Source organism: Leopardus geoffroyi, chromosome C3, assembly GCF_018350155.1.
Source record: "Leopardus geoffroyi isolate Oge1 chromosome C3, O.geoffroyi_Oge1_pat1.0, whole genome shotgun sequence".
NCBI classification, from domain to species: domain Eukaryota; kingdom Metazoa; phylum Chordata; class Mammalia; order Carnivora; family Felidae; genus Leopardus; species Leopardus geoffroyi.
Window position 1 is genome coordinate 118,973,871 of NC_059338.1, and position 26,351 is coordinate 119,000,221.

The 26,351-nt window shown below is 34.6% G+C and overlaps 1 protein-coding gene across 1 annotated transcript in view; it reads right to left on the minus strand.

Annotated features, from left to right (window-relative positions):
- CNBD1 (cyclic nucleotide binding domain containing 1) overlaps positions 1–26,351 on the minus strand; it is a 396,262-nt gene that overhangs the window by 77,149 nt on the left and 292,762 nt on the right. The window contains exon 7 of the mRNA XM_045454541.1: positions 361–498. Coding sequence (XP_045310497.1) covers positions 361–498 — 138 coding nt within the window. The remainder of the gene's footprint in view (positions 1–360; positions 499–26,351) is intronic.

Below are 26,351 nucleotides of genomic sequence, written 5' to 3' on the forward strand. Positions count from 1 at the left end.
GATCTGTCTGTATGATTGTCTGGTATCCCTAACACATGACATGCTGTTGACAACCAAAACATGCTTGTTGAATGAATATATGAATAAATGGATGCATAAATGAATGGATTTAAAATTCATGAAAAACCAAAAGTGCTCAAAATACACATAAAATATATTCATAGAGACCTTTCTTTCTACTTCAACTACCCATCATCATCAGAAACTTAAGTAATGTTCACCAAATAAACCACATTTTTATTATCTCCAAGTCAAGTTATATTAAAAAATAAAAGAAATGTGGACATCTTATGTCTAGAGGCAAAACTTAGCTTGAATTTATACATCTATTGTGTTAATATAGATTAGATATGATCATACCGATTTTAACCTCACATAATCCTTTGCTGGGATTTTAAGAATTTCACAATCTTCTTCTGTGATCACTGAGTACTCCTTTGTGTCTGATTCAGTCTGAGCTGCAACTTCCAGGGTTCCAAAGGTACCCCATTGTCGAAGCTATGAAAATATGGAGGCAACTTAAGCTTCATTATCATTCATCAACATAAAAATACCAGTGATTGTGACAGGAGCAGTCTAGAAGAGTCTGCAAAAGCACTGATTGCAGGTCAAACTCCAAGTCTATGAAAAAAGGGGATCTAAACAGTCTTGCATGGGTGTCATACTTCTGCCCAATGTTACCTTCCCAGGGCAAGAAAAATTTCCCATTTTCTCACTAGCATGAAGAAAATAACTGTAAGAATAGATCTTCTGTTTTACCCACTGATTCATTTTAAGTACATAGAATAATGCTTGGAACATAGTAGCCATTCAATAAATATTTGTTGAAAGAGTGAGGAAATAGAACTTATATACTTGGTCTTCTGCTTATTTTATTATCCTCATATGTTGGTAGTAATAATGAAAATGAATATAGTGTTATGCAATATATAAATCACTGGCATATATATACACATGTAGGATGTCCTAATTTATTATGTAAAAGATAAATATTTAGCATGCCAAAATGTTACTCAAGAGCACTTAATTGTAAATAAGATATATATTATAGATAGATAGATAGAGAGATAGATAGATAGATAATTATCATAGATAATATATATCTATGAAATTGAGAAGCTTCTTAGGGAAAACATCAGGTCTATATGGTCAAGATGATATGAGAGGACATCTGCTCCTACATTTCAGATCCATAGAAAGGCTGAACAGTCATCTTTTTAGTTGAATGGATAGCTGAGATTTAATCTGCAAGTCCAGAAATAAAGAGGGATTTTAAACAGTCACTGCTGAAGCAAAGTGGTTCACAGTGATATCAGACTAGAATAAAGGCCAAAGGGGGTGAATTCCAGGGTTTGTCATACATGTGGGAATAGGAGATGAGACTTAGAACCATGGAAGGTGAGGAACTGGAATTGGGCCTTCTTGCATAAAGTCTAGGAACTTGGAGGATCACCTATATGTGAAATGGAGGCAACAAAAACTAACCACTAATCCAGCTGTGGAACTAGGAACAGCTGTCATAAAATCAAGATTCTAGGTCTATAAATTGTGTGAGTGCAGAGTATACATTTACAAATAGTACAGGACTCAAAGCTAAAAGATTACTGTAAATTCTGTTACACAACTAGAAAAACAGCTAAGATCCAGGAAAGTATAAATTTAAAACCTTAGGTATGAATTGAGGAAAAAAGGAACTCACATAGGAAGCAATCCCTGCTAATAACAAAATCACAGTAAAAAATTGTAAGCCTCGCAAGTGAAAAAAAAAAACCCTACAATGGTAAGTCAACAAAGAACTTTAAAAATGAACAACATAAAGAAACTATATACAATTAATATATTAGATCATGAAACCAGAGAATGACATTATGGAAGCAAAAAGGCATTTTGCAAAAGAACAAAATTAAGCTTTTTAAAGTAATAAAGAGTTATTAAAAAAACCCAATGGACACATTGATTAAAACTAAAGAAACAATTCATGAAATGGATAAAATATGAGAAAAATCATTCAGAATAATCATTCAGAAGGAATCTGAAATGAGATTTTAAAAGATATGGAAGATAGATGGAGACCATTCATCATACAGCTACTACAATTTCCAGAAGAAACCAAAAATAATGGGAGAGGAGTAATTATTACATTAAGTGATAATGGCACTAAATTTTCCAGAATAGTGAAGAGGTGAGTCTTAGAAATGAAGTAATACACAACATCTCGATGTATATTTGTATCTTGCATTCCTGCTCAGGTTTTGGTGTAGTCCATTAGTCTTTCTCCTCCACGTCCCCCTTCATTATCTTGTCAGACATCAGAAAATTCAAGTAGATAGTTTTTACATACATTTTTCCAGATTTTCTAATTGTTTTTAGGATAAGACTTAGTTTGAATTACCTAATAAGCCCTTATGTAAGCAAAAATCCTCCACAACTTTGAATAATATTCTTAAGGCTTTCTTTCTTGATGCATTAACCAATATCATCAAACTCCTTAATATTATTAGGAAAATATTACATTTCTAATACCCTTTACACACTGTATGTATGTAAACATTGTTTACACTGAATTATTGTATAGCTGAATTATTTTTAAAAATTACTAATATTTACACTTCCATTCCATTATATAACTATGGTCACCTTCAAAGTACTCAAAAAAAAATTTTTTTCAAACTAGAATTCTATTAACTTAAAATAGGAATATAGAGTGAGGAAAAATAAGCACCAAGTTAATTTTTGACATCATGTGAAACAAATTTAAAAAGATGAATTTCACTTAGAACAATAGTGAATCCAAAGAGGAATACAAAACAGTTGATAAAAAATGTAAATAGTTGATAATTAATGTAAATAAAATTTATTGATATAGAATAATTATAAAATAATTATAAAGTAACTAACATGAGATACCTTTAAAATAAAATAGATTTAAAATACTTTTAGAACAGTAATTCCAAAGAGAAGAGCAGGAAGATTTAAAAAAAAATACTGAGAATATACTTTGGAACTAGAAAAGACAAAAAAAAATATAGCTTTTCTTAGTTAAAATTGCAAATTTAGTAACATAGAAATAAGAACATTATGGATGGAAAAAGAAAACACAATGACACAAAAATAAAGTGATGAAATCTACTATGTCCCTAATAATATCTAATAAACACCTATAATTTGACTTTGGGCACCTGGGTGGTTCAGTTGGTTAAGCCTCCAACTCCTGACTTTGGCTCATGGTTGTGAGATCAAGCTCTGCATCAGGCTCCATACTTCTTGGGATTCCCTCTCTTTATCACCTACCCCCACTCATGTGCACTCTCACTCTCTCAAAATAAATACACATTTACAAAAAATAGATTAAAAATAATTATAGAAAATGACAAATTATTTAAAAAAATATTTTCCAGAAGAGAATAACTAAATAAACCACACACAAAAGAAACATTCTCAATCTTAGTAGTAAAGAGAGAAATGTTTATTCATCTATGAGACTGAAAATATTAAAGTACTCTAACCTATGAGACTGGGGCAATACTTTTCTTATATAACTCAAGAAACTGCAAAACCTTTTAAAATGGGAAATAATCTGGCAATGTTTACTAAAATTAACAAAGGATATATGAAATGCTTTATCCAGGAACATATCTCTCAGGATCTACCTTGTAGAAATGCATTCTTAAGGATGTACTTATAAAACAATGCAGCACATTTTAATAACCTCCAACTGGAGTATTTTTAAATAGCCACCAGTTAATGTGTGTGTATGTGTGTATTCAACTAAATCTAAATTTTTACATACTGTTTAAAATTAGTGACATCTATGTACCTTACCCTTTATGAATACTTATAGTGAAAAAAAGACAAATAGCAGTGAAAATATGTTGAAAATTTTAATAAACTGAACAGTTACAAAAATGGTAATCTATATAAATTTATATAATTGTTTATATGTTTATGTTAGCTCAGAGAAAGTTGTACAAGTGCAAATACCAGGCTATTCAGGGGAAAGGTGGAAGTAAAATGACAAAAAAGACTTATTACCTTTTCCTTAAAACTCTCTTTTCTTTCAATTACAGAGTGAGTTTGTATTAAATTTTAAGTTTTGGACATTGTAAAAAACATTTAAAATAGATTCAAAACAACATGCTGTGTTATTTTCCACACCTGCGTTCTCTCTCTTGGTATCTTTATATTGATATATGAAACATCTTTTTTTTTTAAATTTTTTCTAATATTTGTTTTATTTTTAAGAGACAGAGAGACAGAGTGTGAATGGGGAAGGGGCAGAGAGAGAGAAGGAGACACAGAATCCAAAGCAGGCTCCAGGCTCTGAGCTATTAGCACAGAACCCAATGCTGGGCTTGAACCCACCATCTGTGAGATCATGATCTAAGCCAAAGTCAAATGCCCAACTGACTAAGCCACCCAGGTGCCCCAATATATGAAATATCTTAAATGATATATATTAGATGTGTATAGTTATCTCTGAATGATGAAAGTGCAGACAACTATCATTTTAATGAATATAGTAATTTTGAAATCTGGCAACATTACAAAGCTATTTAAATGATATACAGCTCAATGTTTCTCAATTTTGGGGGAAACACTCATTAAGGTTAGGTAAATAATCCTATTTTGCTGTAGATAGATGTTGGAAGTGCACAAAAGGAGCTATTTCTCTCACTTCTAAATTCTCCTGTTATTTTACTGAAAAGTAAATTGATAATTACATTTATTGGGAAATGATGTATTCTCACGATTAAAAATTTTTACACTTCTTTAATAATACATGACCCAAACATTTGTTGCTGAATAATATGAGTTGGTAAATCCATTAAGATTTCTTTTACATAAAAACATTGTTGAGATTTGTTTCAAACTGCATTTTACACAAATGAACTTTTTTGAAAAACAGTAGACTTCTACAGGTATAATTTTTGTTCTCATGTTTTATTTTTCCAATGTGTCTAGCTTTCAGGCATTTACACATTAAATAAGATCAATAACTAAAATTAGAATTGCTATTTTTTTTTCAACGTTTATTTATTTTTTGGGACAGAGAGAGACAGAGCATGAACGGGGGAGGGGCAGAGAGAGAGGGAGACACAGAATCCGAAACAGGCTCCAGGCTCTGAGCCATCAGCCCAGAGCCCGACGCGGGGCTTGAACTCACGGACCGCGAGATCATGACCTGGCTGAAGTCGGACGCTTAACTGACTGCGCCACCCAGGCGCCCCATAGAATTGCTATTTTTAAACCAAGGAAACATCATGTTCTCAACCCTGTGGAACATATTTTTTTCTCCCTATGGGGCTGAAGAGGCAGATAGAAAATACAAAGCCTCTCTAGATAGGGGTTCATAAATTTAGTCCAAGGATGGACTTTTAGATTCTTGAACTCCTAATATCTCATGCCACAGTTTGTGATTATTTGTAAATTTCCATTTATTTCCTTGAATGACTTTCTATAGCTTTCATGAGATTCTCCAGGATGTCTATGTCTCAGAAAAAATTACATTTCCCCTATGACTTAAATGGCTTATGTAGAAAGTACATTCTCATAACCAAATAATGTTGTACAATAAGAAAGTGATATGAAAATGTCATATTTCATAATCTCTTACATGCTTATGGAGGATTTTGGTCATATTAGGGGTATATTGTGATATCTAAAAGGTAGAAGCAGGAACTAACCTGAATGTGAGGACAGTCTAATTGGGACCTAACTCAACCCACTAGTTGAGAGACTGGCCTGTCTGCCTCAACAGAAATTCCCTGAGTACATTGATACCAAACCTATATGCTGAGCCAAAGAGGAAGACATTTCCAATTACAGGAAAATAATTGATATTTGAAGAATATATGAAAAGCTATGCATTCCCTAAGTAAAACCCATAAATCAAGTCAATTTGTAGATATAGTCAATAAATTCCTCTTTAAAAGTTGTCTAAATAAAGCTTACTATTATGACCCTCATGCATTTTGGCAAGAAGAGTCCAGATATCATAATGGATCAGAAAAGTAGAAGAAATTGTTTTTATTTCCTCCAAAACAGAGTGGTTTCTTCTCAGGGAATTTCCACCTCCTCAGTAATTCACATGAAACACTTATTTGAAACCCCTAACACACTGCTTATTTGAATTCTACCCAGCTTAAGACCCAGTTTAACTCCTATCTCTTTTCTAAAGCTACCTGGATCACCCAAGTTTCCCCTCTGATTTCTAATAAATTATGTGCTCTTTGTTTTGCTCTATAACATGCAATAGTCTCATAAGTAAGGACATTCTAAAAATATTAATAATGTTATATCACTATCTTAAAACTTTGAAGATAAATGAATGTGTTTCCTTCTAATATAGGAAGATTTTCAGCAGCAAAGGAGCCTGGGTTAAATATAATCATCATCTGATGCCACTTTAAGACTAGTACAATTCTTGGGGCGCCTGGGTGGCGCAGTCGGTTAAGCGTCCGACTTCAGCCAGGTCACGATCTCGCGGTCCATGAGTTCGAGCCCCGCGTCAGGCTCTGGGCTGATGGCTCAGAGCCTGGAGCCTGTTTCTGATTCTGTGTCTCCCTCTCTCTCTGCCCCTCCCCCGTTCATGCTCTGTCTCTCTCTGTCCCAAAAATAAATAAAAGTTGAAAAAAAATTAAAAAAAAAAAAAAGACTAGTACAATTCTACCCAAATATTCTTAACTTCTAAAAGTTCTGTTGTAGGGGTGCCTTTGGTGGTTCAGTTGGTTAAGCTTCTGACTCCGAATTTCGGCTCAGATCATGATCTCACCGGTGTGGGTTTGAGCCCTGCATCAGACTGTGCACTAACAGTCCTATTAAAATCACCTACTATAGTGTTGGATTTGTTTGCTTCTTTCTTCTTTCTTTCCTTCTTTCTGTCTTTCCTTCTTTCTTTCTGTCTTTCTTTCTCTTTCTTTCTCTCTTTCTTTCTTTCTTTCTTTCTTTCTTTCTTTCTTTCTTTCTTTCTTCCTTCCTTCCTTCCTTCCTTCCTTTCTTTCTTTTCTTTCTCTTTCTTTCTTTCTTTCTTTCTTTCTTTCTTTCTTTCTTTCTCTCTCTTTTTCTTTCTTTCTTTCTTTCTTTTCCTTTCTTTCTCTCTCTCTCTCTCTTTCTTTCTTCCCTTTCTTTCCTATTCTACCAATGTTTACTTTATATGTTTTGAAGTAATAAGTTTCAGTGCATATTATTTCACAATAATTATCTCTCTTTAGTTTTAATAATGTTCTTGCAATGAAGTCTACTTTCTTACTATTAGAAGAGCAACACCAGCTTTCTTTGGGTTAGTGTGATCTGGTTTATCATCTTCCATTATTTTACTTAGCAACTTCTGGTATATTTGTAATAAGGTGTGTCGGCATATAGGAGGTTATTTTATCTACTCTGACAATCTTTGTTTATTAGTTAAAATACTTAGTCTGTTTATATATAATGTAATTATAGACATATTTAGGTTTAAATTTTCCTTCTTATTATTTGCTATTTGTCTATTTTTGTGTGTCATTTATTCCTTTTTATTTAGTGCTGAACATTGAGGATGAAAAACTGTTATTGCTGTAGACAATATCTTTCTCTGAGATGCTTCACTTTTCAACTTACAGTTAAGTAGTGAGTGTAGAAGCAAATTAACATGATCCAATCAGGAACTGAGGTGTCTGAGGCTGGATTTAGTTCTGGGTTTCTATTGATAGACTAACATGTTTATCAGAAGTTCTTATCCTTGATAGACACAGAGCTCTTTTTTTTAAGTTTATGTATTTATTTTGAGAGAAACAGAGACAGTATGAGTGGGGAGGGAAAGAGAGAGAGGGAAACAGAGAATCCCAAGCAGGCTCCACGCTGGCAGTGCAGAGCCCTGGCTCAGTGCAGTGCGGAGCTTGAACTCAGGAAACCATGAGATCATGACCTGAGCCAAAACCAAGAGTTGGACATTTAACCAACTGAGCCACCCAGGTGCTCCTAGACACAGAACTCTTAATTGCTCTCTGTCAAATGCTATGAGACTGAAGACAGTTCTTGTTAGATTTTTAGCTGCATACTTTTACTTGGGTTCTGTGATGATTAATTTTATGTCAACTTGACTGGGTTATGGAGTACCCAAATAAATTGGTAAAATATTATCCTGGGTGTTTTGGATGAGTTGAACATTTAGATTAGTACACAGAATAAAGCAGATTGCCTTTTATACTGTGGCAGGCTTCACCCAATCAGCTGAAGGCCTGAATAGAACAAAAGACTGATCCATAACCAAGTAAGAGAGGTTAGGAAAATTCTCCATTCAGCTGCCTTCAATCTGATCTCCATACACAACAGTTATTCCTAATTTTACAGCATCTTCCAGCATTTATACTCAAACTAGATACTGATTTGACAGATTTTGGACTTGCCAGTCTCCATAACTGACCAAGTCAATTCGTTATTAGCTTATTATCTATCTATCCATCATCTAACCATCATCTATCTATCCATCCATCCATCCACGCATCCATCCACGCATCCATCCACGCATCCATCCATCCATCCATCCATCCATCCATCCATCCTACTGGTACTGACATTCAGATTTTTATAGATTTTTAGGCTCTTGGTCCATAACTCTTAGGAATAAGCAAATGCCCTAAAGAAAAGAAAGGCATATCAAGGTACCTTTCCTCTGATTTTCTTTTCCCAGTATCTTGCCCCCTCAAGTCCTGATTGTCTACATAGACTGAACTCAAAATTATATCACTCTGGTACTCTGAGATTCCTGAAGTTCTGATCCACTGCTTTCTGTTTATTCATCCTTATAATTACAAATTGGCAGTTGCCTCAAAGGAAAGCAACATGGAATGTCTGGCTCAAAATAATGTTATTTCCTCTCTTTCTTGAATCATGACACTTCAAATCCTGGTTCCCTGGTTGCTCTCAAATATCTTCAGACAGTTGTTTGGTTGGTTGCTTTGATCCAGATTTTATAGTGTTCTAGCAAGGAGATTGTTCTGATGTAAACTACTCATCCTGGTCAAAAGCAGACTGAGATTCAACAAACTAAAGGGACTGTTTCTCTAAAATAAAATCTACTTCCGTTTGTACTGTTTGGACTTTTTTGGCTTGCCCTTATCATCCCAAATAATTCAGAATCATCAATTGGACAATAACATCCAAACCTTTCTCATAGAAGATAAAGGAAGGGTAGAGATTTTGGCAAGATAGTCCACAAAGTTTTACATAAATTAGTATCTATAATAAGAAAAATATTCTGAAGAGCCTTATCGTAGTTTTTACTGTCTTTACTATCCAAAAATAATGGAAAAAAAATTAGATGGCAGCCTTTTAACACAAGGAAGGAATTAGTAACATCCAAGGTATATTTAAATATAAATATAAATATAAATATATTCCATCTCTTTTTCTCTCTTTCTCAATTTCATTGGCAAGCCAATGAATATTAATGTATTAATAACAGAATTTCTAATTCCTGAACTATTCATACATATCAGATATTAATAAGAATAATGTAAGTACTTAGCATTCATTGCTATTTGCAAGTTATATATGCCATATGTGTTTGTGTGTCCTGTTTAGTTTTCTTGGTCAATTAAATTTTTAAAAATCTTTTAAAAACTATACATTTTCTGGTTCATATAAAAGATATATTTAGGAGTGCAGGAAAGGAGTGGGTTGACAAAGAAAAATAGTACCTGAAGAACTCATAGGAAACATGTTCCTGTATAAGTATCACAGTACCTACAATATAAAGTCCCCTGAACAGCCCAGACTGCATATTATTAGCACATGAGCACAGTGCTGATATCAGCTGATAACCATGAACTGAATCTCAGATATAGCCCAAGCATTCCCTTCTGCATTAATCTTTTTTATGTTTGAGAGAGACCAACTCATACAATACCTTCAGCATTGACTGGAACGACAGTTTCCTTTTCCTGTTCTGTTACATTTGGACTGCTGACTTTTTGCTAAAGAGATATAACCTTTTATTCTATGTCCTCAAAAGGTCCTAAATGACTACCCTGAAATCTGAAGAAGTCACCCAGCACAATTCAGCACTTTCATGAATCTAATTTGGAAATAATGAAGGTATAATTTAATCAGAAGTGTAATTCAAAGATTAAACCAATTAATTAAAAAATAACATTTGGACAAATAAAATATATTTCACAATTTTCTTTTTTTTTTTTTTTTTTAAATTTTTTTTTGCAACCTTTATTTATTTTTGGGACAGAGAGAGACAGAGCATGAACGGGGGAGGGGCAGAGAGAGAGGGAGACACAGAATCGGAAACAGGCTCCAGGCTCTGAGCCATCAGCCCAGAGCCTGACGCGGGGCTCGAACTCACGGACCGCGAGATCGTGACCTGGCTGAAGTCGGACGCTTAACCGACTGCGCCACCCAGGCGCCCCAATTTCACAATTTTCTAAACATTGTTGGTGCTCGAAAAGTATTGCTGACTAGTTAGAGGTGAGAAAAATTATTTTTCATATCATTATTATTATCTGACATCTTTTTATTTTCTTATTAAAAGGGAGAAATTAATCTCTCTGATATATAAGAGTGCACAATTCAACCCGTAGAAATAATCATTCCAGCATGCCATTTGGTGAAATTGACATTATACTGCAAAAAATATTGATATTATACTGTAGAATTGATATTATATTGCAGAAAATATAACAATGAATGTCATATTCCCAATAATTAAAGAGTAAGCACTAAGAACTAAAAGTACTGCCATATTATAATATGGAATACAATGTCAACTAAAGAAAAAGCTAGCATATATTTTAAATAATCCTAAACTTTAAAAAATTAGCATGTACAATTTAGTAAAAAGTTAATGGAGCGTATGCTGAAATGTGTACTTTATAGGTATTCATATAAGTGCTCATCAGATGTTCATTAGCTATTGCAGTTATAAAATCTAAAGTTTCTAATGGATTGATATCCTTCATGTGTTATATGGTTTACTCATTTTTAAATTAATTGGTCTGGGGGCGCCTGGGTGGCACAGTCGGTTAAGCGTCCGACTTCAGCCAGGTCACGATCTCGCGGTCCGTGAGTTCGAGCCCCGCGTCAGGCTCTGGGCTGATGGCTCAGAGCCTGGAGTCTGTTTCCGATTCTGTGTCTCCCTCTCTCTCTGCCCCTCCCCCATTCATGCTCTGTCTCTCTCTGTCCCCAAAATAAATAAACGTTGAAAAAAAAAATTTAAAAAAAAATAAAAAAATTAATTGGTCTGGTGTGATTTGAATTTTATGTGGAAAATTAATATTTTTGGTAGATTTGTATAGCAGACTTTTTAATAAACCAAAAACAATGCTTTCTGACTTTATATTCAAAATAGAACATTTTATCCACAAACACTGAATTCAATGGTTCATGTATCCATTTATTCTGAGTTTAATATGTTCTTATAAAGAAGATTCAGTTGAGTAAGCTTAGATATAAAGTGAAATAACTGTGTCAATCTAATCTCAATGTGAAATGATTTAATATTTACATTTTTGCTTATAGTTAAAATAAGTATTTTGAACTGCAGTTTGGGATATTTCCTTATTCACCATTAAAGAATATAATGTTCTTAACTATACTTTCTACTATTATCAGTGGAAAGCCTACTTTTTAAACTTTTCAATGAATAGTAAGAATATAAAAATAATGGGGTGCATGTGTCATTTCGAATCAGTATTTTTATATCTTTTGGGTATATACCTAGTAGTGCAATTGCTGGACCATAGGGTAGTTCTATTTTTAACTTTTTGAGGAAGCTCTACACTGTTTTTCAGAGTGGCTGCACCAGTTTGCATTCCCACCAACAGTGTAAGAGGGATTCTCTTTTTCCCCATCTTCGCCAACACCTGTTGTTTCTTCTATTGTTAATTTTAGCCATTCTGACAGTTGTGAAGTATCTCATTGTGGTTTTGATTTGTATTTCCCTGATGATGAGTGATGTTGAGCATCTTTTCATGTGTCTGATAACCATCTGTATGTCTTCTTTGGAAAAATGTATCTTCATGTCTTCTGATTTCTTAACTGGATTATTTGTTTTGGGGTATTGAGTTTGATATGTTATTTATAGTTTGGATACTAACCCTTTATCAAATATACCATTTGCAAATATCTTCTCCCATTCCATAGGTTGCCTTTTAGTTTTTTTGACTGTTTCCTTTGTTGTGCAGAAGCTTTTTATCTAGATGAAGTCCCAATAATTCATTTTTGCTTTACTTCCATTGCTTCAGCAAACACAACTAGTAAGAAGTTGCTAGGCTGCTATCAAAGAGGTTGCTGCCTGTATTCCCCTCTAGGATTTTCATGGTTTCCTGCTTCACATTTAGGTTTTTTCATCCATTTGAATTTATTTTTGTGTTTGGTGTAAGAAAGTGGTCCAGTTAAAACTTTATTTTATTTATTTTTTTAAGTTTATTTATTGTGTGTGTGTGTGTGTGTGTGTGTGTGTGTGTGAGAGAGAGAGAGAGAGAGAGATACAGAGAGAGAGAACGGGGGAGGGGCAGAGAGAGAAGGGATGGGGGTCCAAAGTGGGCTCTGCTCTGACAGCGGAGAGCTTGATGTGGGGCTCAAACTCACAAACCATCAGATAATGAATTGAGCTGAATTCAGGTGCTTAACTGACTAAGCCACCCAGATCCCTTTCTTGATTTTAAACAAATATCCTTATAGTATACTTCTATAAGTATACTATTCTATTGCTGCCATGACATCATGAAGAAATCCTGCCACATGCTTTTTAAAAAAATTTCAGCAAATTCCTTTTATAATTAAGCTTGTGATCCCAAATTGATTTTTATGTAGGATATGAAGTAAACATGTAGTTTCATCTATTCTATTCACATAGATAACTGATTGCCTTAGTTCATATTAATGAATCATCTCACCACCCTCCCCACTGTTTTTCATGACACAGTTTTACCTCCAGAGTGATTACATATGTGGATCTAATTTTTGAACTCTGGCTGCCCATATGTTCATCTCTGAGGCACTATCAATCATTATAAAAGCACTATAGCAATTATATAGTCTTGATATCTGTACCTCTTCCCCAAGGGTCTTCTTCAGGAATATCTGGCTATTCTTTTTTTATGTTTACTTATTTATCTTTGAGAGATGGAGGAGAGATAGACAGAGAGAATCCCAAACAGGCTCCATGTCAGCACAGAGCCCCATGTGGGCTCAATCCCACAAACTGTGAGATCATGACCTGAGCTGAAATCAAGAGTCAGACGCTAAAAAAAAAAAAAAAAAAAAAAGTCACAGGCTTAACAAACTGACCCACCAGACACCCCATGTATCTAGCTATTCTTAGCCTTTCGCTCTTTAGTATAATTTTTAGCACCACCTCGTGAAGTTCCACAAGGAAATTACTTGAATTTTTTCACTGAAATTGCATGAAACCTATAAGTCATTTTGTGAGACGTGTATCCTTAAAATATTGAATATTTCTGTCCACTAAATATAGTGTAACTGTATTTAAGTCTTCTCTAACACATTTTCAAATTTTTTAATGTTTATTTATTTTCGAGAGAAAGATAGAGTTTGAGTGGGGGAGGGTCAGAGACTCAGAGAGAGAAGGAGACAATCCAAAGCAGGCTCCAGGTTCTGAGCTGTCAGCACAGAACCCGACACGGGGCTCAAACTCATGAACCGTGAGATCATGACCTGAGCCAAAGTTGGACACTTAACTCAACTAAGCCATCCAGGCTCCCCTTCTCTAATATCTTTTAATGAACACATATAATGTTTTCCAAAAGTATCACAACAAATTTTATTTTATTCTTTCTCAAGTACTCAATATTTTCTGTAGACATTTAATATAATCTTTTTTATTAATGATATCTTCTAAACATACTGTGAATTCTGTATTTTATTGTCAAATCAACAGTGAGTTTATAACATAGATAATGATTTATTAAATTTTAGTCAATTCTTTAGTTTTCACTTAGAGGGAGAGGTTGGCAAACTTTTTCTGTAATGACTAGAAAGCAAACATTTTCAGTTTTTCAGGCCACATAGTCTCTGTCACAAGTATTCAACTCTGCCACTGTGGAGTAAAAGCAGTCACAGTGTATAATAAATGGGTGTGGTTATATTCTAATAAAACTTTATCCACAAAAAAAGGCTATAGTCAGATTTTACCAAGGGTTTGAGTTTGTCAATCCCAGGTCTACAGATCCATTTATATTATCAAGCCCCCATATACTTTGCTATTATTTCTTTTTTAACCCTAAAAATTTATAAAATAATCATCCCATAAGCTAGAGTAAAAATGATTAACATTAACATACAATAACAGAAATATTTTATATGATATACTATATGGTATAAAAGAGTATTACTAAGATATGATATTTGTATAATTTAAATTTAAAAATTACAGTATCCAGATTTTTTAAATTGATATATTTCCTCCTTTAGTTGTCTCTCTGTTCCTCTTAAATATTTTACATCTAATTTTCTTTGACCTTGGAAGTCATATTTTCAGGCTTGTTAATTTTGTTAAATATTTGTAAATTATGTCATATAAACATCTATTAAACTCTCTTAGAAGTAAAGTATAAAGCTTGGAAAATTTGCTTGTCTTGGTAAAATGTAATTAGTCTGCTATAAAGGCCTTTGGTTTATCTAACGGCTAATAATAGAAGAAATTGACACATCCATTCTTGTTAGATGAAATATTGATTACTGTATATAAAGAAAGCCCTTTGAGAAAATAATTAAACACATAAATTTACCTGAAAACAATGTGTATATGTATATGTGTGTGTACGTGTTTCTTTATTTGGTTGAGTAAAGTCCTTGTCACCTCTTTAAGGAATTATCATTATCCAGAATGTATTACAGTGAAGGTTTACTAAAACCTTCAATAAATATTTTCTGATTTTCAATAATATAGTTAGCTGTATATTTTGTCCAGTTTGATTTATGCAAATATATTTCTAAAGATGGGTAAAAGCAGTTTCTTGAACAACTGTTTGGGGGAAAAAGTAAACCAGTTAACTAAGCCAGTTAAAAATAAGTAAGAATTCGGGGCGCCTGGGTGGCGCAGTCGGTTGGGCGTCCAACTTCAGCCAGGTCACGATCTCGCGGTCCGTGAGTTCGAGCCCGCGTCGGGCTCTGGGCTGATGGCTCAGAGCCTGGAGCCTGTTTCCGATTCTGTGTCTCCCTCTCTCTCTGCCCCTCCCCCGTTCATGCTCTGTCTCTCTCTGTCCCAAAAATAAATAAACGTTGAAAAAAAAATTAAAAAAAAAATAAGTAAGAATTGATTTCCAGTATTAATACACACATACACGCACATACACACAGTTTCCATACAAATGACAAGCTTATAAAAGAGAAGTAAATTACGGTCATAATAATTGACAAGGATACTAAGTAAATGTAAACATTATTTTTAATTAATGAAAAACAGAGTTAAGACCACTATATACCACCATGGTTTTGATTATTCTTTTCAGATGATATCATGTGATGAACACTTAGCAGTGTTCACAGGAGTTAGCTAAGTTAGGAACTTAGTACAGGAGTTCTACTTAAACGGAGGAAGTTCAATTCCCATTCTCAAAGTAGGGCCTGATGCTCTGACTTTTTGTTCCCACAGTGAGCTGTGCTTGTTTAATCACCCTAATCACACCATCAAACTGAAACTATCAGCTGCACTTCCAGCCGTCTCTACCACATCATTGTCTTCTGCAAAGCCAAGACGATTTCTTATTTATCTCAGTACCAAACACATAGTACGTGTTAAAAAATGTCTGTTGAACCAAACTGACCGTAAGAAAAATGCTAAAATACAATCTTTGATCAGGACAGATAAGGACCTCTTAAAGTATTTAAAGATTTTACATGTTAAAGTGGCAAATATCATGATTATCTCTCTCAACTGGCAGAACCAAGCTAAAAACTTTAACCTTCAGCCATCCTCTGAATTGCGTTCAATAAAGAATTTATTAGGGACAAGCATAGTTCTTGAATTATGCCTAAATGTACTTGCATTTTTTTGCCATCAACAAGTCAAAGAGAAGCACCATCTTCAGATCTGTGATATTCTAAGTGGTATCCTCTTAGTGGTATCCTACAGCTGTCACTAATCTCTGAGAAATATACCAGTCACTGAAGGAACATGTTTCATGGTCAAACGTAGTCCTGTGGGGGGTGGGGGTGGGGGGAATGGTGCTTTATCTTCAGAGTATAACTATGATCAGATACACCTCAAATAATTGGAAGTTTAAATTCACATGCTTCCAAAAAAAGAAATAGTATACAGTAAGAAAGCATTATTACAAAGAACCTGGGATAAATTGAAATGTCAAAGCACATTGAATAAAACATTGAGGTTGTTTGTTGCTTGAGCAAATGGGAAGAATCCAATAATGCTCGAGGAAAACAGCACACTGAGGAAGGAAATCTGATGGAGGAACTTTGAGCAGCACATACAGCCAACTTCAAAGAATTTATTACTGTGTGTTTTCACAACCTGTCGAGAATCTCAAAAGAACACTTTAAAGATTTATCGTGTTAAGGGAGAAAAAATTTGCAAGCCAAAACAAAATAAGGTCATTTTTGTTGTTATGTTTTCTTTTAATTACTGATCTTTAGACATGGAAAGGAAGAATATTGGCTCCCAAAACTGTTGACCCAAAGGGAGCAGAGAGGGATGGATTTGTTGAAGAGGAAGTAAACTGTCAGCAAATGTGGAACACCTGCAATGGAGAGACACTTCACCTGTATCAATATGAACAGAAGTCTGGGACTGGGTAAATCTGGTCAACTGCACAAGTTTCCATTGCAGGTCAATGGGAGCTATGGAATTTAAAAAGTTTGAATTATGCAGTTGTTCAAGTAAATGCTTATTTTTTTCACAGGAATATGAGTATAGTTTTCTCTGAAATTATGGTTTTACAGTTATTGACCATAGTGTATAAAAACAGACATTTTATATACACATTGATCTTGCAGCATCAGTCTATTTTGTCTTATTCTGCTTAATAAAGACAGAAAATGTTTTCTGATACTAGGAACCATACTCAAGGCTCTACAAATATTAGCTCACTGAATGAATACCCATAAAAACACTATGACATGAGTCTGTTAACATATTCATTTAACAAAAATTGTTAATATTTATTTATTTTTGAGAGAGAAAATGAGATGGGAGTGTGAGCAGGAGGGTCAGAGAGAGAGGGAGACACAGAGTCCAAAGCAGGCTCCAGGCTCTGAAATGTCAGCACAGAGCCCAACGCGGGGCTCGAACTCATGGACTGAGAGATCATGACCTGGGCCAAAGTGGGATCCTTAACTGATTGAGCCACCCAGGCACCCCTAATGTATTCATTTTTTAAATGATGAAAATTATACTCAGAAGGCTAAAAAACTTTTCCAAGATCACACAGTTGGTAAGGAGCAGAGCCAATATTGGAAAGTAGGCAGTTTGGCTTCAGAGCCTGAGCTGGCTCAGTCACTTCTCTGTACTACCTCTGTATGCTCAGAGCCAGGTGCAGAATAGGTAAGGAAAAGATAACTTGTGAATGTTGAAAAAAGATAAATACAGATATTCCTTTTAATATTAATTTTCTTTAATTGGCTGCACTTCCAGATTTTTCAAAAATTTAAGAGTTTGAAATCTATGTGTTAAATGAGAGGAACAAATTATCCTAAATGGCTTTATACTTATTTCTGTGATCCTTTCCCTTAAATAACTGTAATAATTTATTCCCTCTTTACAGCATAGCTCTATTTTCATGTACAGATGTAATCTGATCATATAAATAAAAATAAAACAGTAAATAAAACATGGTAACTATTCAGTAACTTTTTGACATGCACGAAGTTTATTTCCTGTACCTTCTACATCTTACCTATATCCTGTATCTTTCCTTAACCTTCCATGCCGCATTCCTATCCTCCCACAACTTTCACTGACCTCAGATTGTCCCTTGCCTTCTTGAATCACAACTGTTGTGCCCCAATTACTTTTTTTGGAGACTTTATTTTTCAGAGCAATTTTAGGTTAAAATAAAAATGAGAGGAAGGTACAGAGACTTCCCATAATTCCCTGCCCCCACACATGTATACTTTCCCTCATCATCAACATCACTCATCAGCATAGTATAATTTTTTAGCAAGGATGAACTTAAATTGACATGTAATTATCACCTAAACTCTGTAATTTACATTACAGTTCATTCTTGATGTTGTACATTCTAAATATTTGGACACAGATGAATAATGACATTTATTCATCATTATAAAATCATACAACAGACTATTTTTACTGCCCTAAACATCCTCTGTGCTCTGCCTATTCATCTTTCCTTCTCCTACTACCACTCCTGGCAACCACTAATTTTTTAAGGTCTCTATGGTTGTGTCTTTTTCAGAATGGGATATAACTAGAATTATACAGTACATAACATTCTCAGATTGGTTTCTCTCCCTTAGTAATATGCATTTAAGGTTCTTCCATGTCTGTTCATGACTTGATAGCTCATTTATTTTTAGCACTGAATAATTTTCCATTGTGTGGATATACACAGTTTATTCATCTATTCACCTACTAAAGAACATCTTATTCCTTTCAAGTTTTGGCAATTATGAAAAAAGCTACTATTAACACTTCTGTTCAGGGTTTTGTGTGGGTATACCTTTTGGGCAAAATTCCTTTGGGTAAATACCACAAGGCTAAGAGGATATTTAGTTTAGTAAGAAACCACCAAATGATCTTCCAAGTGGCTCACCATTTCGCATTCCCTGAAGCAATGAATGAGTGTTCTGTTGCTCTCCATCCTTGCCAGCATTTGGTGGTGTCAGTGTTCTAGATTTTGGTCATTCTACTAGGTGTATAGTGGCATTTCATTGTTGTTTTAATTTGCATATCCCTGATGAAATATGATGTGAAGTATCTTTTCATATGTTTATTTGCCATATCTTCTTTGGTGAGGTGCCTGTTAAATTTTTGGTTCATTTGTTTTGGTCCAGGTTGTTTGTTTCCTTTCTGTTGAGATTTAAAAGTTCTTTGTATATTTTAGAAAGCAGACCCTCATCAGATGCATCTTTTGCAAGTACTTCCTCCCAGTCTGTGGCCTGTATTCCTATTATCTTGATATTATCCTTTGTAGAGCAGAAGCTTTTAATTTTAGTAAGGTACAGCCTATTAATTATTCCTTTCATAGATTGTGTCTTGGTGTTGTATCTAAAAAGTCATCACTGTACCCAAGGTCACCTACATTTTCTCCTACGCTATCATGTAGGAGTTTTTATCATTTTGAGTTTAACATTTAGGTCTGTGACCTATTTTGAGTTAATTTTTGTGAAGGGTGTAAGGTCTGTGTCTAGATTTACTTTTTGCATGTGGATATCTAGCTGTTCTATCACTATTTGTTGAAAAGACTGTATTTATTTCATTGTGTTGCCTTTGTTCCTTTGTCAAAAATCAGTTGACCACATTTATGAGGCTGTATTTCTGGACTCTCTATTCTGTTCCATTGATCTATTTGTTTATCTGTTCTTTCACTAATACCACAGTGTCTTAATTATTGTAGGCTTACAGTAAGTCTTGAAGTTGCATATTATCAATCCTCCAAATTTGTTCGTCTCCTTCAGTATTGTTTTGGCTATTATGGTGTCTTTTTCTTCTTCATATAAACTTTAGGGTGAACTTGTTGACATCTATAACATAACTTGCTAAGAATTTGACTGGGATTGCACTGAATCTATTTATCAAGTTGGAAAGAACTGACATCTTGGCAATATTGAAACTTCCTATCCTAAACATGGAATATGTCTACATTTATTTAATTCTTTATTTTTATTCATCAGAACATTGTAGTTTTCTTCACATGCATCTTATATGTATTATGGTAGATTTATACCTAAATAATTTTTAGGGGTGCTAACATAAATAGTTTTGTGTTTTATTTTCAAATTTCACTTGTTCACTGTTGGTATATAGAAAAGCAATTGACTTTTTATATTAACCTTTTACTCTGCAACCTTGCTCTATTATTAGCTCCTAGAGATTTTTGATTGATGCTTTCAGATATTCTAACTTAATTTCCTAATTCCTCCTTCTTATCCATTTTTCATCTAATATAGCTAAGATACTTATAGGTAGGTAGGTAGATACATAGATAGATAGATAGACAGATATATAGATGGATAGATAGATAGATAGATAGATATAAGAATATATGTTCATAAGCATAATAGTCAAATACAGTGTTGATATTATTATTTTGGACAAACTGTTATCTGTAAGATCAAGTAAGAAGAAGAAAATTTAAAAGTTTTTGTCTTATTTATTCCTTCTCTGATCTTCTTTCTTTCTTCTGTGTAGATCTTAGTTTCTGACCTATATCATTTCCTTTCTGTCTGAAGAATTTTTTTTCACACTTATTGCAAGGCACCTACCAGGAACAAATTGAGAAAGTCTTTATTTTTCCATCACTTTTGAAAGGTAAATCCCAGGGTACAGAATTCTAGGCTGGTGTTCTTTTTCTCTCAACACTAAATATTTCATTCCACTCTTCTTGCTTACATGGTATCTGAGAAATCAGATGAAATCTTTTGTTACTCTATATGTAAGATGTTTTTCCCCCTCTCTGGATTCTTTCAGAATTTTTTTCTTTATCTTTAAATTTTGTAATTTGAAAATAAAATGCCAACATATAGGGGTTTGTTGTTGTTCTGTTTTGTTTTATTTTGTTTTGGCATTTATCCTGCTTTGTGTTCCCTGAGGCTCTGGATCTGAGGTCTGTTGTCTGTCATTACTTTGGGGAAACTCTTGGTCATTGTTGCTTCGAGTATTTCTTCTGTTCTTTTCTCTTTCGTCTCTTTCTGATTATTCCTTTTGTAGTTGTCCCTGAATATTCTCTTCTGTTGTTTTTGGTCTTTGCTCTCTTGGCTCTTCATGTTTAGAGATTTTTAATGAGATATCTTCGAGCTCAGAGATTCTTTCCTCAGCCATATTAAGTGTGCTAATAAGCCCATCAAAGGCATGCTTGATTAATGCAGTGTTTTTGACCTCTAACATTTCCCTTTGTTTCTTTTTTTTTTTAAGTTTACTTATTTGAGAGAGAGAGAGAGAGAGAGAGAGAGAGAATGTGCAAGTGGGAGAGGGGCACAGAGAGACAGGAAGAGAGAGAATCCCAAGCAGGCTCTACACTGACAGCACAGATGCAGGCTTGATCCCAGGAACCATGGAATCATGACCTGAACTAAAGTCAAGAGTTGGACGCTCAGTTGACTAATCCACCCAAGAGCCCCTCTTTGTTTCTTTCTTAGGAATCTCATCTCTCTGCTTGCCTTTCTTTACATTCTTACATGCTGTCTACTTTACTCATTACAGCCTGTAGCATATTAGTCACAGTTGACTGTATAGTTTTGTTGTTGTCGCTTGTTTGCTTGTTTGGCATTTATCCTGCCTTATGTTCTCTGTGCTTTTGGATTTCACAGTATTGTGGGGAGTCCCACTAAGACTGGGTTGTCTTGGAGATTTTAACTCCGAGTTGTCTATACTAGATTTCCAACAATTTGCCAGAATACAGCTTTTTCTAGCCACACACTGGTTCCCTAGATGGTTTCTACTCCTGAGTTTCTGCTCTGGTAAGCTTGTCACCACGTATTTACCAGTCTGTCTCTCTAATTTTGCAGGCTGATGTTTGCTCTTTGCCCTCTCCTCTTTTACGGATACAAATAGAGTTGTTGATATTATAGCTTTTTACTTGTTGATACAATAGAGTGGCGACCTCGGAGCTCCTTATATGTATAACTACTCCCATTTAGGTTTTACTATTTTGTGAGGTAGATGACATAACCCAATTGCAGTTCAAAAAGTCTGAAGTGACTTCCCTGCCATGTCTTGTAGCTTACATGAACAAGACTGGGATTTTGTCCCAGAGCTTTAGATACAATTTTTTTTCTACTTTAATGTATTTTCTTTTCTCTGTAGAATTTAAAAATATATTGTTTGTGAATATCAATTCTCAGTTAAATGAAGAAAAATAAAATCAGTATCAACCTACATAGAGAAATTTGTCCTCTGCAGAATATAATTGCACTGTTCTGATCTACAATCCAACTCCCTCCTTGGAACTGCAGATGCATAGTCCCTACTGAATAGCTCTAGGGTCAGGTAGTGAAAATCTTTTCTTAGTCAAAGCAGCAGAGATTTTTTTTTAATTGGTCTTGAAATATGACCAGAAAAATAGTATATTTTTCTTTTTCCAAAAGAAAATATGCAATAATCATGTAATATTTTGATTATAACAGATAATTAATTATTGATTGTAACAAATTAATTTGAACAATATGGGTAAACTATTCAGCACTGAAATAGCATCTTTGTTAATTTTTAGTTTATAGGTCCTTTCCAACTATCTCCATTTCTTTTACTACCCCCTCTTTCTTCTCGTGCTGAGTCAGTGGGAGCCTTTCCCAAGGATTTGTCCTCAAGTCTCTGATCTAAGCTTTAGGTAGCTCCATTACCTGAGAACTCAACTCTACTGACATGCTATCACCATTATTTGGAATACTACTAAATTTCTCTCCATTTCTGACCTGTATCTGTAATGCCAGTTGCATCTCAACGTGCCTACTGGGCCTTTCTGCATGAATATAATTAATATAAAACTCAACCTAAAATTCTGTTTGTCTGCTGTAATTTAGAGATCTTTCTTTTCTATTTTGTGTATGAGAAAATAACTTTATCAGTGACTCAAACTCACCCCTCTTCAGTTGCTGACATCCCTATTTAACTAAGTTTTCATTCTTTTCTAATTCCCATATCATGCCACCATCACGACTATTCAATTAATATTTAATATTTTGTTATTATCTTTATTGTCCTTCCCTTTCTGTCATTATTCCCACAATAGTAGTTCTATATCCTCATTACCTGTGCTCAATTTTGTTCATTAATTCTCTCTATACTTCTAGTTTGACAATCTATTTCTGTATCTCTGCTGCCATAATAATCCTATAATAATTATTTCAATATTTCCTTCTTTATCAGTCAAGGGAGAGATACCATGTGCTACCTGGGTAATATGAGAAAAATGTAATGAGGGTAGTGTTGGCTAGTGGACTGGGGAGACCCCAGGCCTCCATCCAGCCCATTCCAAAGATGTTGCTAAAGGTTTCCTCACAAGAGAAAATTCAATGACATACACAACACAGGGGACTAGGAGACACAAACTAGGAAAGTTTGTTAAAGTGTACTAGAAAGTACACTCTTGGGACGTGAGAGCTGGTGAGTGAGAGAGAGAGAGAGAGAGAAAGAGAAAGAGAGAGAGAGCTGTGTCCCTGGGCTTTTGGGTTTTATCTTTTATCAGCAGTTGTTAACAAGAGGGTGGAATATTCATTACTTGGGCTAGAATTTCTTAGAAGCAGGGTTTGGTGCTTTTTCTTCCTTATTTGGTCAGGCGGTTCTGGTCTACTTTGTCAGCCATCTTGGGCCTTCTGGCTTCTTATAGCTTTATTTTGGAGTGCTGCCAGGACAGGCCTCTGCCTTTCCTGATAGCTGACTATGACTTCTTTGCTGGCCTCCAGGAATCCTTTTAGAACCTAACTAACTGCCTCTAACAGAACTACTTATTAAGAATATAGGGAAATCAGATGGGATAGTGTAATATCCTGAGGTTAAAAAGGACAGGGCGCAGGCACCTTTCCTAGGCCTGAAAAGAGAAAGGCAGGAAGACTTGAAGGCTGGGAGAGCTGTTTTGTGAGGATCATTTGATCAGGGAGTAAATACACAGATTTCCACTCTCCTGCCTCTTTCTGATCTCCCACTGGTGCTCTTCCTGGCCTGAATCCATTTGAGGACAACTGGGAAAAAGAACCCTTGGATTTAATCCCTACTTGCTAGCCTCAGGGTAGAGAGAAAGGTAGGAAAGAATGGAGACTGGCTCTGATGACTAAAAGAAGGGAAAAGGGAAGCTATCCAAACTTTATTGCTTTAGCTTTTCAGCTTATTGTTTAAATTGTCCTTGAATATCTGGCTTCACCTTACCTTGCTAATTTTTCTATTTTCCCTCCTCCTTCTCCAGATCTGCCTTTAATTCATTTACTATTGAATTTCCCAAACTGCACACACCAGATGCTTGTTCAACAGTTTCATTTCTAAATCATTGCTTAAAACAAGATTCTTCACAGAAACTTTATGTGCCCTCTCTCTTTCTGCATAATCAAATGTTACTTATGCTATAAAGTTATCACAACCTCCCCCTTATCCACAGGCATTATATTTGACATTGAGCTCATAGAAATCTCCCCCACCTGCGACATACTATCCAATGTTTTGTTTCAGTTACTTAGCACTTGAACAGAGACTATCTCATATGTCATTTAATTTGTATGTACATATATTTGTATGTATATATTGAGCCCCCAACTATATTGTAAACTCTTTAGAAGCAAGAAAAAAAAATTCCTCTTCATTTTTAGATTCCCCACATCTAACATAGCTTTATAAATACTGTGTACTAGATTTTAAATTTGAGAATAAGAATAATGTCAAATTCATTTTTGCTTCCCCAGTACTCAGCAGTCACTAAATAGTACAAAGTAGATGCTTATTTCAGGTTTGTTGAATTAACTACATTAAAATAACCAGTGAAAAAATAAGTTATGTGCTTCTATTAACTTATTCTCTAATAACAAATTGCTCCTCTGATCATAAAGACGTTTACAGAGTCTTGATATGAAATTGCTTTTCTTCATGCAAATATGATCATTGAAATAAACACATAATTGATTTTGAATAATGTTAAAACTCCTACTATAATAGCAAAATATTGAAAGTCAATTATCATTGTTTGATGGTAAATAGTCAACCAAATTCACTGAAAGAAAAAGAATACTTTGTTTCACATTTATGTAAACACAAAAAGGAAAAAGACTTTTCCTTTTTTCTATGAGACCTAATATATCTTGAACTACAACTGAACCATATTCATCATAATAATGAAGATTTCCTGGTTATAACAACAAGGAAAAAATAGAAATGAATGTCAGAAGGGATACCAGGGACTTAATTTAAATGTATTTATATGATTGTTGTTCTGTCAAAAACTCTCATGTTATTATCGATTTATCTGGGAATACATAATCTGCTCATCAGATATTATAATCAATATGGATTCCACAATGATGCTTTTCAAATCTACTTACCCCCACAGCACTTGAAAAATATTTTTTTCAACAAAACCTTACTCAGAAGTATAATATTAAAAAGATAAATACAGAAGAGTGCCACTGTGGGCAGCAGTGAAATGTTCTACCCTAACCTTTAATCGCCCTTAGTGGTCCTAAAAGGACCTAAAAGGAGTAAAGAGTAAAATTAGAAACATAGTGTGATGAAACATATTTACAGCCATTTGCCTTCGAGTAGTAGTGGCACAGCATTTCAAAAGAATACATAGTAAATGGTGCTTAGACAGAAGTGATCAATCCGATTTTTAAGAAAGAATGGCATATTACAAAAGCATCAGCCATATTCAACCCTCAAAGTATTAGGAAGACAATACCACAAAAACTAGAGAACTGAAATTACACTAATGGTCTCAAAAGTCATGTTTTTATAGAGTTTTGCCATTATCTTGCATAATGTCAAACTAACTCCTGAGAATGTTGTGTCAGAAACATATTCACATATTCAATAACACTTCCTCAGTCTTGCCTTACTTGCTAACAGAAGCCTGATTTTATTCAGGCATCAGGCTGCAAAGTGCCCAGAGATCATGACTAAGCCCTTGGAGCTGAATATGATTGCTCTAAGCTTATAAATGACCACACTCACCTTTGTCAATTTCCAGGAAAGGTGGACTGTCCTAGTCCATGTGGAATGCTATAACAAAATACCATAGACTGGGTTTCTTATAAACAGCAGAAATTTATTACTCACAGTTCTGGAAGTTCTAAGTCTGAGATGAGGATACAAGCATGGTTTGGTGAGAGCCTTTTTTCTGAGTCATGGATTTACTGCTGAATCTTCACATAGAGGAAGGGGAAAGAGATCTCTCTGGATCCTCTTTTATAATGGCACCAATCTCATTCAAAGGGCTCCGTCCTCATAACCTAATCATTTCCTGCAGTCCCCACATACTAATACGAACACTTTGGGGAGTAGTATCTCAACATACACATGTTGAGGGGATACAAATATTCAGATCATAGCACAGACCTATGACCCAGTTTGGCTCATGAAAAAGAAGTGGAAGTCTGTGCCTTGTGTGGGTTTTGCGGAAATGTTTTCTTCACTAATTAAAGGACACATGGTGAAGGACCATCCCCCACCCCTGTTTGGAAAAGTGACAGTTCAGAGACAAATCTAAAGAAGAAAGCCAGCATTT